The 16,959-nt window shown below is 32.4% G+C and overlaps 1 protein-coding gene across 4 annotated transcripts in view; it reads right to left on the reverse strand.

Moving 5' to 3' along the window:
- The window catches only part of CSMD3 (CUB and Sushi multiple domains 3), a 1,160,406-nt gene that overhangs the window by 44,416 nt on the left and 1,099,031 nt on the right, over positions 1 to 16,959 (reverse strand). For all 4 annotated transcript variants that reach the window (XM_027574671.2, XM_027574666.2, XM_027574669.2 and 1 more), the window contains 6 exons: positions 16,762 to 16,935; positions 13,835 to 14,008; positions 11,703 to 11,888; positions 9,597 to 9,770; positions 7,388 to 7,570; positions 2,999 to 3,175 (listed from right to left, as the gene is read on the reverse strand). In XM_027574671.2, coding sequence (XP_027430472.2) covers positions 2,999 to 3,175; positions 7,388 to 7,570; positions 9,597 to 9,770; positions 11,703 to 11,888; positions 13,835 to 14,008; positions 16,762 to 16,935 — 1,068 coding nt within the window. The remainder of the gene's footprint in view (positions 1 to 2,998; positions 3,176 to 7,387; positions 7,571 to 9,596; positions 9,771 to 11,702; positions 11,889 to 13,834; positions 14,009 to 16,761; positions 16,936 to 16,959) is intronic.

Here is a 16,959-nt window from a genome sequence, read left to right on the forward strand (position 1 = left end):
ACTGCTGGTTTGGTTTGGAAATTTAGTTCAGGCATTTTAAATTTTCTTTATACATAATTTAATTCATTTCAAATTCTTATTTAGGTCCTCATGTTTAGATGCTAAAAAAAAGTGCCTACAAAAGGCAATTATATTAAATCAAATTTTATTATAAATATTTATTATTTGAACTTAATCTTTCTGGTATATATAGGAAATAATTAAATTGAAAGGAAAATTCCATCCATGTATGTGTAGAAATAACTGTTCAGCAGTGGGTTCTGACAGTAGTCAGTCAATTAAATAATTTGGTACCTCAGTTTCCTGATCTACACATGCGAGTCTATGATACAATCTCTTCCAGGTCCAAAATTACATGGTTCTTTCAATAATATGTTTAAATTGACTTCCACTGCATATTAATGAGAAGAAATCTAAGACAATGGTTCTAATTCAGTTTGATCGCCACATATAAGAATTATGAATAGATGGAAGAAATCTAAGACAATGGTTCTAATTCAGTTTGATCGCCACATATAAGAATTATGAATATGTTAGATTCTTTAATTATGGAAGTTTAGCCCATTTTGATTTCCATTGAAACCTCTCTCTGTGCTCCTCTTTTAGGGATATTTTTGTTTTTGCTTTTGGTTTGGATTGTTACTGGGCTATTGGCACTTTTTTGCCTATAAAGTGAGTCAACTGTTACAAATTCTCAGTTTTTAATTTAATAGTGATTCATCATTTAAAATATAAGGCTTGAAATACCTTATTTAACACAATGTTTCTCCTTGAAGAACTGACATAAGGAAAGAAACTTTATTTATATTTTTTATATGTTATTTGTAACCAATCTGTCTTGAATTAGGTGATTTTAAACTTGATTTAAAATTTCCAGGGAAAAATGAAGACAATTCAATTAAATGCAATTTGCAGTCTCAAAAACTGGAGTGTGTTTATTTATCTTTACTAAAATTGGAAAGCATCTTAAATAAAAGACTTAGGTATTTATCCTTGACTAAATTAAATTGTTATTCTTTGTGGGGAAAAAAAAAAAAGATGTGTTATTCAGCTGATTTCCTTTAGTCTGAATATACTCATTATTTCAGTCTTTTTGATAAGTGTATATTAAATGCATACTATCTTCCAGAAACTATGAGCCCTGTTACCTACAAAATTACCAGCCCTTTCGACAAGCGTTTTAAAATGGAATGAAATTATAAGTCATGTAAACTCATAGTTAAAATAAAACTCAAATGAGATATTTCAGTCAGCCAACAAGTAATTACTTAGTTACTCTTGTATATTCAGTACTGTGCTCCACCCTAGAAAGTCACTGAGATAAATAGATCTGGTTACTACTGCCCTATGAAGTTTATGGTTTAGCAGTATAAGCTATTGCCATTGGCGGGGTGGGGAGGAGTTATACAGCATGGAGAGATCCCTTTTAGCTAAAAGGGATATGAGGAAAAATGTCTTGAGAAGGCTTAACCAAATGTGTCATTTGAACTGATGATTAAAAGATAGCAGGATACAGTTATAAAGGCTCAAACGGGGTAGTATAGTATGGAAGCAGTAAAGCATATTTGCTAATTGTTAGATTTTTCAGTATCACAAAAAAATGAGACATTTGCAAGGTAAGCAAAAGGATTTCTTTCCTTCAAAGTGGAGAAATCAGGGAGAATTTATTCTCCATTTGACACAACCAGAAAAAAAAAAAAAAAAGAAAGAAAAACAAGGTCATCAGGCAGCAAAGCACAGAGGCACAGTGATCCCGGAGAGACAGAAAACAAGTGAGTCCTGCAATTGCCCCATCTTATGCCTTAAGAGAATTTTCAGGCTTTGGTATAGGGAGAAAAACCCCATGTGGAGCCCAACTGACTCGCTGAGTTGAAAACATGGATCTGAGAGTCAGGAGACAACAAAATGGATAGAGTTTGAGAGAGAGTACCAGAGAGGACATGCACAGAAAACAAGAGAGATCTAGGGAGAGAGCTCCTTGAGTATTCATCAAAATTCATCAAGTCTGTGAGGATCTGCCCAAGGTCAGGTAAAGAATTACCCAAAAGATTAGAATTAACAATATCTGGGGCTGACATAGGGCCAGGAAAATTACTTTTTCCTGACTCCAATCAACAACTGGCAAGTGTTTTGCTATTATAGATGTGGCTAATACGTTCTATTCAGCACTTATTTCAATAGTCTCCTAGCCATAGTCCTCCGTCAACTTTGAAGAGACACAATACACATGAGGCACCTCAACAGCCCCGTCATTGTGCACAATCTTTACAGGCAAGATAGTAACTATGAGCGGCTTTCTCCAGGTACACAGATAGGACATGACATGACTTTGATGGCATCCTCCTCTGGGGTGATTCATTTGAGCCAGTCACTCAGGAAATACAAATACTCACAAAAGGGCTTAATTATTAAAAGGAATGACTCATTGGTCCACACACAGTATATAAGGTTTATCTTTTCAGTTAAATTTCTGGGAACTATGAGGTCAGCCAAAGGCCGCTCCACCACTGACACTGTTAAGAATAACCATTGACCCTTGCCACAGCATAATGTTAAAAAGGAAAAAAAAAGCCCAATACCTTTTTGAGCCTTGGAAATGACATGTTCCTCATTTATAAATTTTAAAAACCAAGTCAGTTATTGATGTGTGTTAGATTGACAAAATAAAATTGTTTTCTTTGTATATTTAATCTGGATTACACCTGATAATTAATCTCTGTTCTTAAAAAAACTATTGTATTACATTTAACAGCACTGATTTTCTGTGATTCCTCTTTCCTCTGCCAATTGCTCTACCTTGGTAAGTCAACGGATTCTTAAGGTCACTAGTGTGCCTTCTAACTATAACACAACTACCATCTTTTAATTGGAAAGACAATACCAATATTCACAACCATGCCTGGTTTGATTAATTTACAAAACACACACATACACGTTTATATACTCAAATATTTTTCACATAACTAGTGATCGTTTAGAATAAGAAGAAGAAACCTACTTGTACAGTTAGGCAAAGTTCCAGACCATGTTCCATTGGCTGTGCACTGTCTAACAGAAGGTCCAGAAAGGATATATCCCTCCATACAGGAATAAATAACTGAACTGGAAAACGTGGTGCCATCAATCCGAAAGACTTTTCCATTGGCTGTCGTTCCTGGGTTGCCACACTGTACAGCTATAAACAAAACAGGTCAGAAGATATATTAAAAATGGTTTTAGAATTCCTCTCACAAAAAATTAGGGACTAAATGATTGTTTCGAATTATCCAAAGGAGCTAGAAAATCTTCTGCAATAAGCATTAAATTATCTTTTATAAATAGTTGAAATTCAAGATGAATTTATATTGGTTCTATTAGATTAATTACTGGGGTGCAAATCATATAACAGATTTTTTTAAGACTTTTGTTAGTAACTTTGGTAAAAACTTTACAGAATAAAGTAATTATTTGAATATTGCCTTTGGGTACTACAAAATCTTCCAAAGAAGGATTTTAAGAGTGGGTCTGCCTAAAAAGCAACTCATGTAAAATTGCAGTAGATGTGAACAAGATGCAACAGAGATTTATTATAATTATACCTCTAGGAGGATAGATATAAAATAAACAATTTAAGTATTATAAACATCCATGTATATTTTTATTTATGTATGTATATAACTGATTTGCATTACAACTTTATTATCTCTATTTCTGGGCCAAGGTGTACAAAAAATAAACTGAATAAAAACAAAGTAACTAAATTCTAGGAATGTTTTGCATTAAGTTTGCAACATATCCTAAACAAAAGTCACAAATACAAATGCCTTATATAATTAATTATTCTGTATTATGTTTAACTATTTGCCATTAATGCCATAAGTGAGTTTTTAAAAATATCTTAAAAGCAAGCTTTTGTCAAATGTCATACTAAATTTTGCTGTGATATAAGAAGGTATTTTAGTACTTTACAGAATTTATGGCTTTCTTTATGAATAAGAAATGTAATTACAGTTTCAGAAGTACTATCTATATTACTCTCTGCATCTTAAATATTCAATTTTGCCATTCCTTTGTATGTTTGTGTGCATGTGTATGAAGGAAATGTACACATTTCATACATATACAACAAAGTCAAGTTCCAGGTAATATTTTCAGGAGAACATATGATATAGTAAACATTTTTATCTCTTGCCAAGAGTAATTACTCTCTTCTATATTCATTAGTACCTGCCTAAAATAACAATCCGGTTGTATTTATTTGTTATGTACCATGACCCTCGACACAACACAAGAAGGATTTGGAAAGCATTAGCAATATAGTTATAATATACTCTAGTTTATATATCCAACTGTGTACATTGGTCCAAGTTTTTAAAAATTCCAATTAGTTAACATACAGTGTAATCTTAGTTTCAGGTGTGCAATTTAGTGATTCAACACTTCCATACAACACCCAGTGCTCATCATAAGTGTTTTCCTTAATCCCCATTCCCCCACCTCCTCCTCTCTGGTAGCCATCAATTTGTTCTCTATAGCTGAGTCTGTTTCTTGGTTTTCCCTTCTCTTTTTTCCCCCTATGATCATTTGTCTTGTTTCTTAAATTCCAAATATGAGTAATATCATATGGTATCTTTAAGATAAATTTCTGGAAGTAGAATGCCTGGATAATTTTTAATTTTGAAAAATATTTTTAAACTTTTGAAGTATATTTAGAGTCACCCAAATTATTATATGCATGTGTATCAGTAGTGTAAAAAATTTTGCTTGTTTTACACATCTTCTGCAACATCAGGCACCATCATTTTTTTTTTAAGATTTTATTTATTTGTTAGAGAGAGAGAGAGACAGGGAACACAAGCAGGGCAAGCAGCAGGCAGGGGAAGAGGGAGAAGCAGGCTCCGGCTGAGCAAGGAGCCTGATGCAGGGCTCGACCCCAGGACCCTGGGATCATGACCTGAGCCGAAGGCAGATGCTTAACTGACTGAGCCACCCAGGCATCCCCATCATTTTGAAAATCCTTGTGAGTTTGTCAAACTGCTATATTCTTTAAATGGAAAAATGAAGGGGGGGTATCGGAGGGGGGGGACGATCCATGAGAGACAATGGACTCTGGGAAACAAACTGAGGGTTCTGGGGGGGAGGGGGTGGGGGGGATGGGTTAGCCTGGTGATGGGTATTAAAGAGGGCACATACTGCACGGAGCCCTGGGTGTTATACGCAAACAATGAATCATGGACTACATCAAAAATCAATGATGTAATGTGTGGTGATTAACATAACATAATAAAAAATTTGTATTTTTCTATTTATTAAATTATTTTAACACATTTATTTGATATTTTTATTTTCACATGTGTTTTATTCATCACATCCATAAAGTCTATGAAAGGTTTTATATTTTACTGTAAGTTACTAAAGTAAATAATATTACAAAACATCTGGAATAAAGAGAATAAAAATACTACAAATTCCACCACTCTGTTATATAATCATTTTTGCCTTTTATACTTTGTCTCAAATAAATATCATTTGCCTTGATTTTACTAGAGTGCATAATTCTGAATCAATTTTTAACTTTTACATGATTTACATTTTCTCAAGATCTTTATTCTAATATTTGTTTAAAGATTTTATTTATTTATTTATTTGAGAGAGAGAATGAGAGAGAGAGCATGAGGAGGGGAGGGTCAGAGGGAGAAGCAGACTCCCCGCTGAGCAGGGAGCCCCATATGGGCCTTGATCCTGGGACTCCAGGATCATGACCTGAGCCGAAGGCAGTCGCTTAACCAACTGAGCCACCCAGGCGCCCTTTATTCTAATATTTACTGATGATATATATATATCACGTAAATATACAACTACTTATGCAAGATTTTTCCAATTGCTCTCAAACTCTTTCCAGTTGTTGCTAGTCATAATCAATTAGAAATATAAAATTGCAACATTACAATTGTGTGTTTTGTTTGATACTTTTATTTTCTTTAGGGAAAGATCCTCAAAAGTTAATAAATCAAAGCTATATATATTCTATGGATAAATGTGGATTTTTGTCAAATTACCCTAAAATATTATAACAATAAAAAACCTCTAGAAGTGTTTTAAAGTTCTAGTTTTGCTGCACATACACCAGAATTTCATTTTAAAATAGGTGAAAAATGATGCTTTGATGTTAAATTATAATTTTCTTATTACTAGTTATGTAGAATTTTTTTCTATATGCTGCAATTTTTTTGGCTCTTCTGTGTTTTCTGTTCATTTCCTCTGTCCATTCATCTGCTAGAATCTCTTTTTCTAAATGATTTGTATGAGTTCCATCCATGAGAAAAATGATAATTCTGTTATATTTGCTATAACTCCTGGTTCTTTTTTATCCATAATGTACATACTAACAAAACAAAGTCAATACCACACATTTCATCTAAAAAATATTTTGTAGTTCAGCTGAACAAAGTGATGGCTTAGATATCACCCATGTCATGTACGATATAATTATAGAGATTTTTCCTTTGGAAAATACGTTTGAGAAATAGTCTTACTTAATGTTTTTTGCTCAGCAACATTGTTTCTCAACTAGTTTCCCTATAATAGTAACTAAGCCGCAAGTCTCTCTTAATTAAGATTAAATTTGGTGAAATTAAAGAAAAAAGATAACTATCTTTCCTAGAATATGGACACTAATTTTAAACATCATAAAAAGATTCTGAAATATAATCAATCAAGAACCTGTCAAGAAGGTTCTATTGCTTATTATTTCCTATTTATAAAACCAATACATTTGGTATAACATCAAGTACATTTCATAAGCACGTTTGCAAGTTTAGTTTTTGCACTAAAGTCATCTCAAAAAGAACAATTTAAGCTTAAGGATAGTTTTTCATCAACACTTCATTTTCTAGCCAATCTGGTAAAGATTTAATTATGTTACCTCTGAGCCAATCAGAATGATTAAAAATTTTACTCAAATACTGAAAAATTTTAAGGATTCTAGCTACTAGCAACTGTACTCTATAAATAAAAATCTCATATATATTTAGGCATCTTTCTATATTTTCCCTGAAAACTGAAACAGATCTTGAGGTAATGTTAAGAATAATCTATTTTTCCCGATAGTGTCTATTATGTAAAGCACTGTGATAAAGGGGAAAAAATAAACCCTTTTAACAAATATTTTTAACTTTTATAATTGAGATGTTTGTTATGACATGAACAATCTTTGTGCATAAATAGCTCATGAGAGATATTTTTTATAATTATTACCTATCATAGTTCTTTTAGAGGGTGATGCTTTTATTCCAAGGTTGGCGACAGGACGAATAGGCAGGAGTTATTTCACCTGTGGTAACCAACTGAATTTGGATACACATTAAACTCCAACACTATCAATATATTTAGTTTCTGCTTAGATTACCTTTGCATTCTGGTTGCCTTCCAGTCCAACTGCCGTTGGCTAAACATGTTCTTTCTTCTGAGCCGTGAAGGATATAACCAATATCACAAGCAAAACGTACAGAACTTTTGGTTCTGAAATCACTTTCCTGTCTAGAACCATGCCCAGGAGTACCTGGATCCCCACATGTACCAGTAGCATCACCTGAAATTCAGTACAGTTTAAGTTAATTTATGTCATTAAACATTCCCTATGTTCATGATTGATTTAATCCAACATTCTTATAGCCTTTTGTTTTTGTGCATGCTGTGTTTTAATATGACAAGTTGACTGGGTAAAATCATGATTCACATTTCCCATCCAACTCCAGTCATAAAAATAAACCTAAATTAAAAAGAAAATAGTTGCAGAGTAAGGCGTTATTTTTTGTATTGGTGCTATTTGGGCCTATCACACAGGTTAAAGACATTTCATTAGTATTTCTGAAACCTGGCTAATAAACAAGTTAATGGAAAATTTATAACTGATAGTATTGGAAACTCAAATGACAATGGATTTATAAAACTAAAATTAAAAACTGGACTTGGTAATTTGCATGTTTCCTTCTTTGAATTTCCTAATTGCTGAAAATCTTTTTTTGTTAAATTAGAACTGCAATGTTCAGGAAAATGTAAATGTTACAATATAGTATCTCCTGTAGCCTAAAATTGCATCCCCTGATTTTCTCTACCAGTGGCCAATGACCAAAGATAAATGAATTGTATCTTTTCCAATATGAACATATAAACTGTAAACAAAGATAAAAAATTCTGGATTAAGTTCCTAATAAGGATTTTGCTAATGATTAGGAGTTCATCTTTTGATTTTAGTGTTAAGGATTTATTCAGTCCCTTTATCATGTCTTAAATAATTTTAATCACAGTTGCCACAGTATTATTATATGTTAAGAGAGTGACAGAGAAAGAGAGAGAAAGTTGGAAGACATATACATTGAAAATGCTGTCTGTCCAGATGCCCTTTTTGACATGCCCAGTGTATTTGGAATCCTTCCTTATACTTCCTCATTTTCATGTGATGTAATATTAATCACACAAAACTTTAAGGTCACTATTTCACTTTTAAATATCTATGTGCATTTTTTTCTTTGCAATTCAGTAGCATTTTCCTAATACATTGGGATGTATGCAATAAGTTTATGTTTTTATGTATAATCAGTTATCTGAGTTAACTATGACTTACTCCAAGATAAGAGTTTTAATTCTCATTAAAATCATTTTTATAGTCACATTAGAAGTAACAGTTTTTTTCAAATCTATAGATTAAATTTGAAGTCCCAGGCAGTCAGTTCACAGGGATTAACCACTAATCACAAGGAGATTCTGAAATAAGTAACCACTTCAAAACTTTTACTCCTAAAAGGAAAACAATGCAAACAACTTCTAGTAAGTCATCAACATGATCTCCACAGAGATAAAATCATATAAAAATAATGGGCAAAATATAAATAAAAAACAGGCAGAAAAATAAGCACCAGCATCTAATTGATGGGTAAAAACAAATATGAGTAGTATCAAATAGGGAGACAACACAGATCTAAAATTTCATTGATATTCTTTAAGAAAAGCAGTGGCTTAAACAGCTGAAAAGAAGACTTATCAAATACCCTGCAAACAAATTATTAATTTTAAATAGCCTCAATATTCATTTATTCTAAGTTAACTATTGGGGTTATAGAAACTCAGGAGTGATAGGTAAATATCTTTCATAAACTTGGCTTAGTTTAATCTAAAACATTTAGGGCTTTATTTTAAAAATATGTTATTAAATAATCGATTGTATAGAAAGTTTACTAGAACTGAACTCTAAGTGAAAATCTTGAAATAACATTTTGTATCTGCTAAAATGGAGCAGTTCATTTTAATGAAAAGCACAATACACACAGTAGCATCCTGAAAGTAGTTAATTACTTTCATAGGTACAACACAGCTCAAAACATATACTTGTAATTTATCACCTACAAGATGAGTATTAATTTGTGCTCTGAATTTATATTGCCTTAGGAAGTATTCCAATAAATGTATAAACTATGTTGCAGCTTCTCTCATGAGATTTTTAAAAAATGTATTATTTTATCTCTTCTTATTGTTTTGGGTATATATTCCTAATAATAATAATAATAATACCAATAATGTAACTTCCAACACACATTGTCCAATTTTCCAAGAGGTACCTGAACAATGAGGTTGTGATCCACTCCAATGGCCGTTTAATTGGCAAGTCCTTGATGACTGGCCTAGAAGGGTACGCTTTCCTGTGCAGGAATAGTGAACAGTGGACCCAAAGTTGTACTTCTCACCAGACAGGACTGCATTAGGAGGAACGCCAGGGTGTCCACAGTCAATCACTACAATACATAATTATTGAATATAAAATTTTTTTATATCTCCTATCGAACAACCTGCACCACGTTTTATAAAATAAATCAGAAGTAAATTATCTGTTCAAATATACCTAGCCTCCAGAAGTAAAAAATCCAGGTGAAAGCTGACTTTTAAAAAAATAAAATGGAAGTTGCAGTTACATGAGCCATCCTGTTAACCCACTCACCAGTGTTTAGCAGGAACACTGTCAGCAAGCATAAATGAGTGAGTATAAGTCTGTTATGTGTGGGGGTGGTGAGTGTGTGTTTATATGCACATGTGCATGGGTTTAAAGTATGTATGTGCCTGGACAAGGATATGCAAGTTAGAGAGAGCGGAGGAGAATGTGGATAATCTAAATAAGGACCTACAATGCTATATAGGATTCAAAATGAGCCCATACAGAAATTAAAAGGGAAGAATTTTGAAGGTAAAGGAAAGGTAATGAAGATGGATATGTGACACACAATCTAATAATGCAGTCTAGAATAATTCCATTTCCAGTCAGTAATGAATAAATCATGCTGTACAAAGAAAATACTCAGTGGCTTGTTAACTAAAACACTACTAAGCATAGCAGAATCAGATATCAGTGCATTGTCGAATTTTCTTTATAACCTAGAGGTAGCCTGGGAACTAACTGTGTACCACCTTTTAGTTATAACTTGGAGAAAGACTGATTGCAATATGACTCCAGAGTTTTAAATGGCACATAAGGGGATATAAACTTAATAAAACCCTTGACTACCTTGCACACTACCAGAGACGCTATAGGAAATAAAGAAAGGCGAAAAGTATGAGAGCTGAGAAAATCTGAAGGAGTTCATGTTTACATGTCTTATGAAAGATTTTTAACTTGAATGCTATAGCCACAAGTCAAATAAGTGAATTAGTCAACTATTAGACCAGACTGTCTACACAAAGAAGTGAAATACATTTTAAGAAAAAGATCAACAATTGAATTATTTGCTACAGAAGCTGAAATTTAATGAACACTGCATGAAGTTTTGTTTCTTCGTTAGTGCATGAATGATGTCACAGCATTTTCAAAAAATCCCACCCTGTAAACATAAAGTGCCTTTAACTGAAACATTATCATAAAATAATTTTATAATTTAGAAACTTAGTACAACCCCAAATTACTTGCACAATGATTTCTTGACACACCACTCCTTCAATCTATAAACTTCTTCTTTCTTATCATGATTCATCAATTTTTTTGAGACATAGCTATAGTTAAGACTTAATAACTAACTGAATATTTCAAATTCATGTTCATTTCTCTATGTTCTCACATTATTTCCTTACTACACGTGCTAATTTTATGCACATCTGCTACAATTTATCTTATTTATATTCTACAACTCCAACACAACATATAACAAAATGAATTCAAATAAATGTTCACTGATTTGAAAGATGATATATATCAACATTTACTGCATTTATATGTATATGTGTCTATAATATGATAAATGTTTAAATCAGTAAGTTTTAAGTCACACATTTGTCTAAATCTGTAAGTATTCTAAAGCCCTGGTAGATGTTTACATTAAGACTAATACTGCCTTAAATGAAATTTAAAATATTAGTACAAAAGAAAATCAAAATGTAATGACCTTTATGGTATGGTAATATCATAGACTATAACAGATGCTGCTTTTCATAGTCTATCTGCTTTATCAAAGCTCAAAATCAAAGAATCACATTAATATTAATAAAAAATGGCATTCAGGCATTGAATTGGCAGAATATAGGGGACCACAGTTTCAAAAAATGAAACAATAAAACCGAGAATTAAATTAATTACAAACAAGATCCTTCTGATATATAGCTCTACATAGTTTATAAGACAATAATAATCTATGTTGCTTCCATGGCATTTTCGCAAGGAAGAATTCACATTATCTACTTACTGATACATTCTGGTAAAGGTTTGTCCCACTGTCCATTTGGTTGACATATTAAAACCGAAGATCCAAATAAGAAATATCCAGGATTGCAGTCATAGAATACCACAGTGCCATAGGTGAAATTTCCATGTTCTATTTTACTTTCTCTTTTGGAATTGGCTGGAATTCCAGGATCAGAGCAGTTCACCACTAAACAAATGACAAATTTTGGAAGTTATGTTTGGAATAATATATACCGACCTACATAGATTTCCATTAGAAATGGAGTTTCAAAGGTAAATTTAATCAAACAAACCAAAGATTCCAGGAATAAAATTAATACATGGGCTACATAGATAATGAAGTGAAATCCATGTGGTTGAAAACATAGAAAAAGGGAAAACTTTTCTGCAAAAATTTTTGAACAATAGTAACTCCATAAGTTTTCTACTGAGTACAGATGTAAAGAATGATACCTTAAGCTATAAACCATAAAGCATGTAGAAAAATTATAATTTGTTTGTATTTTCTCAGACAGTATAAAATATATCATACCTCTTTGCAAATGGAAAAACAGCAAAAATCTCTTTAATCTGTTTCTATAGAAAAAAATACAATAAAGAAGCCTCCAGTGTTGGCATCACAGTAAGTGAGGACTCAGTCTCCCCAAAAAATATGAAAAAATAAATGCCAAAGGTAAGTTCCATTAATCATAGAGCAAACCACAAGTAAAATGATCTTAATGACTTTTTCTATGCAGTCATAAAATAGGTACAAGATAATAAAGCTAAGCAATTAAAATAAAACTTGGTAACTTCTTACTAGACACATGGCCAGAGGCAAGGGAAACAAAAGCAAAAATGATCTATTGGGACTTCATCAAAATAAAAAGCTTCTGCACAGTGAAGGAAACAATCAACAAAATTAAAAGGCAGTCTATTATATGAGGGACTATATTTGCAAAGGACATCTGATAAAGGGAGGGTTAGTATTCAAAATCTATTAGGAACTTATAAAACTCAACATCCAAAAAAACAAATAATCCAGTTAAGAAATGGGCAGAAGACATGAATGGACACTTTTCCAAAGAAGACATGCAGATGGCTAACAGACACGTGACAAGATGCTCAGCATCACTCATCATGAGGGAAATACAAATCAAAACCATGATGAGATAGAGATACCACCTCACACCTATCAGAATGGTTAAAATTAACACAAGAAACAACAGGTATAGGACATGATGCAGAGAAAGGGGAACGCTCTTGTACTGTTGGTGGAGATGTAAGCTGGTGCAGCCACTCTGGAGAACAGTATGGAGGTTCCTAAAAAATTGAAAATAGAACTACCCTATGATCCAGCAATTGCACTACTGGGTATTTATTCAAAAGATACAAAGAATACAGATTTGAAGGGGTACATGCACTCCGATGTTTACAGCAGTATTAAAAACAATAGTCAAACTATGGAGAGAACCCAAATGCCCAACAACTGATGAATGGATAATTTTGGATGGATAATGGATAATACATACAATGGAATATTATTCAGCCATCAAAAAATGAAATCTTGTCATTTGCAACAACATGGATAGAGCTGGAGTGTGTTATGCTACGTGAAATAAGTCAGTCAGAGAAAGACAAATACCATATGATCTCCCACTTACGTGGAATTAAAGAAAGAAAACAAATGAACATATGGGTGGGGGGAATAAAGGAGAGAGGGAAACAAACTGTAGGAGACTCTAAACAATAGAGAACCTGAGGGTTGATAGAGAGAGGTGGGTGGGGGGTGGGCTAGATGGGTGATGGGGATTAAAGAGGGTACTTGTGGTGAGCACCGGGTGTTGTATGTAAGTGATGAATCACTGAATTCTACTCCAGAGACCAATATTGCCCTGTTAACTACCTAAAAAAATTTTTTAAAGCCCCCCACCCAAAAAGTAAAACCTGCTAATTTTAACTTTTAAGAACATAAGATAAAAATTAAGGAGAAAGGACAGCATAGCTAATGAGAGGACATCAATATTAAATCCTTTTGTTTTATTACCTGAAAACATTCTATTATTCTGACCAAGTTATTTCAAATGTTGTCATCTATGCTTACACAGACACATTGTTACCATGCCTTAAGCTGGAATATAATTAGACGTTTACCTTTGCACACTGGTGGAGGATGGCTCCACTGTCTGTTGGCTTGGCACTGTGCCTTTGTTGGCCCTTGCATAACATACCCAATATTGCAAGAGAATGTCACCACATCATTAAAGTTGAATCCATTGCCACTTGTTCTTCCATAAATTGGACTACCAGGGTGACCACAGCTAACAGCTAATAGCAATGGGTGGGGGAGAGGAGAAGCACAAAACAGAATATTTGGTTATCAGTTATCACATGACAGTTATATTGAATCATTTCAAACGACATGGAAAGAAGACCACTTTTATGTGAAAACATATTTAAAGTACTTTTACTATTGCAAGGGAGCAATTTAGAATGCTTTCAAAATAGTCTAAGAGAATAGAAATATTATATTAGTAAAGAGACAAATATTTATAATTGTGATCATTTCATGCTAGTGCAGAGATGTTTAAAGTTTCATGGTGTCTTTCATTCTCTCTCTATTTTGTTTTGTTTTTGTTTTTTTGGACAAATACTGTAATTCAAAAAATCTGGAAATTCTTGAAGTCCATGTCACTAGTTAGAAGCAGAAAGGAATGAAACTGAACTTATTTCCCTTTTGTAGTTAAGTTTAAGAATGGAAGGTCCATAAAAGCAGTTTTTTGTATTTAATTTTGAAATAGTTTAGTATTATTTATACAATTAATTTTTATGAATAGTAGATTGCCAAGCAAAGTGTGCTTGAAGAATTAATGTGACTATATAAACAATAAAAATAATGCATGATGTAGTAGCATTCTCCTTACTCTTTTGAGATACCAATATGAACACTCTGTAAACATGTTAATTTTACTGGTTTATTTTCTTCACAATTGATACTTGATAATTTAGCACAATTTTGTTTAGAAGTAATGTATCAATTAGATAAATTATTTAACTGTTTTTAGGGTTATAGTTCTATTCTAGATTTTATGTACTGCTAGGCTTTTCCCAAACACTGTATTTCTATGAACTGTTATACTGCATCATCTCACTCTATTAATCAGAGCAACTCCAGTAATAGTGCTTCATAATTGGGCACAGTGAAAAACCATAGTCACTTTTAGTACTTTTGAAATGACCCAAGAGCAATTATTTTTCAGCTGTATTGTTAACGTCAACCTACTCATTTGGAAATTTAAGTGCATCTTATTCTTGTTAAAATTATCAATAAAGAAACCAGTTTTACCCCAAGGGCCAATTTTCTTTTATAGTCTCAATTACTCAACAAGAAAAACAGTGGTATTAGTTGGCTATGCCTGAATATAAGAGAGAGGGAAAAAAATCTAGAACAGACCCAAGCATAATGTGCTGTCTTTAAATGATCAGTCCGTGTGAAAATGCACATGCACACGTGTGCATGTGTGTGTGCACACGCACACACATACACACACACACCCCTTAGAAAAGCAATATTAATTATTAACTCTATGGTCTATTATCCTATTAAATTTCAACACCTGGAAGTATTTTCCATGAAACTAGAACTTTAATAAATATGTGTTGTTTGAATAAAAATCTGACAATGAGATCTATAAATATGGATGTAATTAGTCACAGAATAAATGAAGTATTTCCTGTGAATCCACACTAAAAGTCCCATGCATTATTTATCTGAAGCCTCCAAAATGTCTATAGTATGATCATATGATGTTATAATTACAGCATATTTACAGGTTGATTCTCATTTTCTAACACCAATTTTAATATAGATGTCAGTAATTGTGGATGGAAATGATCGGGAGAAAGAAAAAAGTAAGGAACACATTGATAATTGCCTTTCTAGTCCAAAATAGGATAGATTGTGATGTGAAATACTGTGTGTTGGTGGAGATTCAGTGGATTAAGCAAAGTAAAGAATTTTTAAAACTATAAGTAAATAAAATAAAATAAGTAAAAGTATTGAATATCAATATTCAACTCTATTCTTACTTTTGTGCTATTACATTCAAATTAAATGCACAATGGGCAAATCTATGCCATACACATAGAAACCACAAAGCACAGCAGCTGTATTTAAAAAATAACAAAAATCTTTTATTTTACATCCCACTTTATTCTTCATGTGAGAGTTCATAAGTAAATTAACTTAAAAGGTCAGATAGATATTTGTTGAACCAATGAGAGATATTATTAAAACAATTCCCAAATTGCATAGTGTTACACAATTTCGTACGAATTTTAAAATAGTGAAGAGTGCTGTAAAACAAAACTTTAAATAAATTTTTAATATTTCATATAAACTTTTATGAAAAAATATTATAATTACATCAGATGTGTATATGTAATCTTGATGGATTTAAGAATAAGATGGATTTTGAAGCTAAAAGGAAAGATAATTATAAATACTTTTAACCATTCAATTTATGTATAATGGAATTAAGGCCTAGAGAGATTAAATGACCTGCATTAGCACATATAATTAGTAATGGAACTGAAATGAGAACAATAGTTCTTCATATCATGTCTGACAAGTTTTTTCCCCACTAATTACACTCCATCAGGATCTGATTTTGATATGACAGCCATAGCATCATAATTATTAGAAAAAAATTATCCAAAGCATTTTCACTATAAAAAGTTTCATAATATCACATTATGAAAATACTGATGCTACTGCACAGTGGTCTCAAGGAATTAAATCCTTGTAAGCTAACATTTGTCAAAATATACCTTCCATATAAGAATATGCATTGATAAATATTTTTATTCATATTAAATACTAGAATAGCTGAACTTAATTTCTTGTCTTTATGATAAAACATAAATAATAACAGACATTCTAATATTTTCTTCCACTTTCTTGGTTTTATGGATGGTTTTATGTGTGTGTTTGTTTGTGTGTATGTATCTTACATAAGAAAAAAATATTGGTAGTTATATGAGACCAGAGGCTTCTAATTACTTCTGTCATGCTTACTTACGCACACAGGATGGGAGCTGACCAGACCAATTGTGATCCTGCTGACATATTCTTACTGAAGAACCAATTAATCGAAAACCAGGATTACACTGATAAACAACTGTGTCTCTGTATCCATAATTTTCTCCAATGACTTGACCATTCACAATGAGCTCTGGAATTCCACAGTGACCCGCTGAAATGGGTCGGAAAGTAATAT

The sequence above is a fragment of the Zalophus californianus genome, chromosome 4 (genome assembly GCF_009762305.2).
Source record: "Zalophus californianus isolate mZalCal1 chromosome 4, mZalCal1.pri.v2, whole genome shotgun sequence".
Lineage (NCBI taxonomy): Eukaryota > Metazoa > Chordata > Mammalia > Carnivora > Otariidae > Zalophus > Zalophus californianus.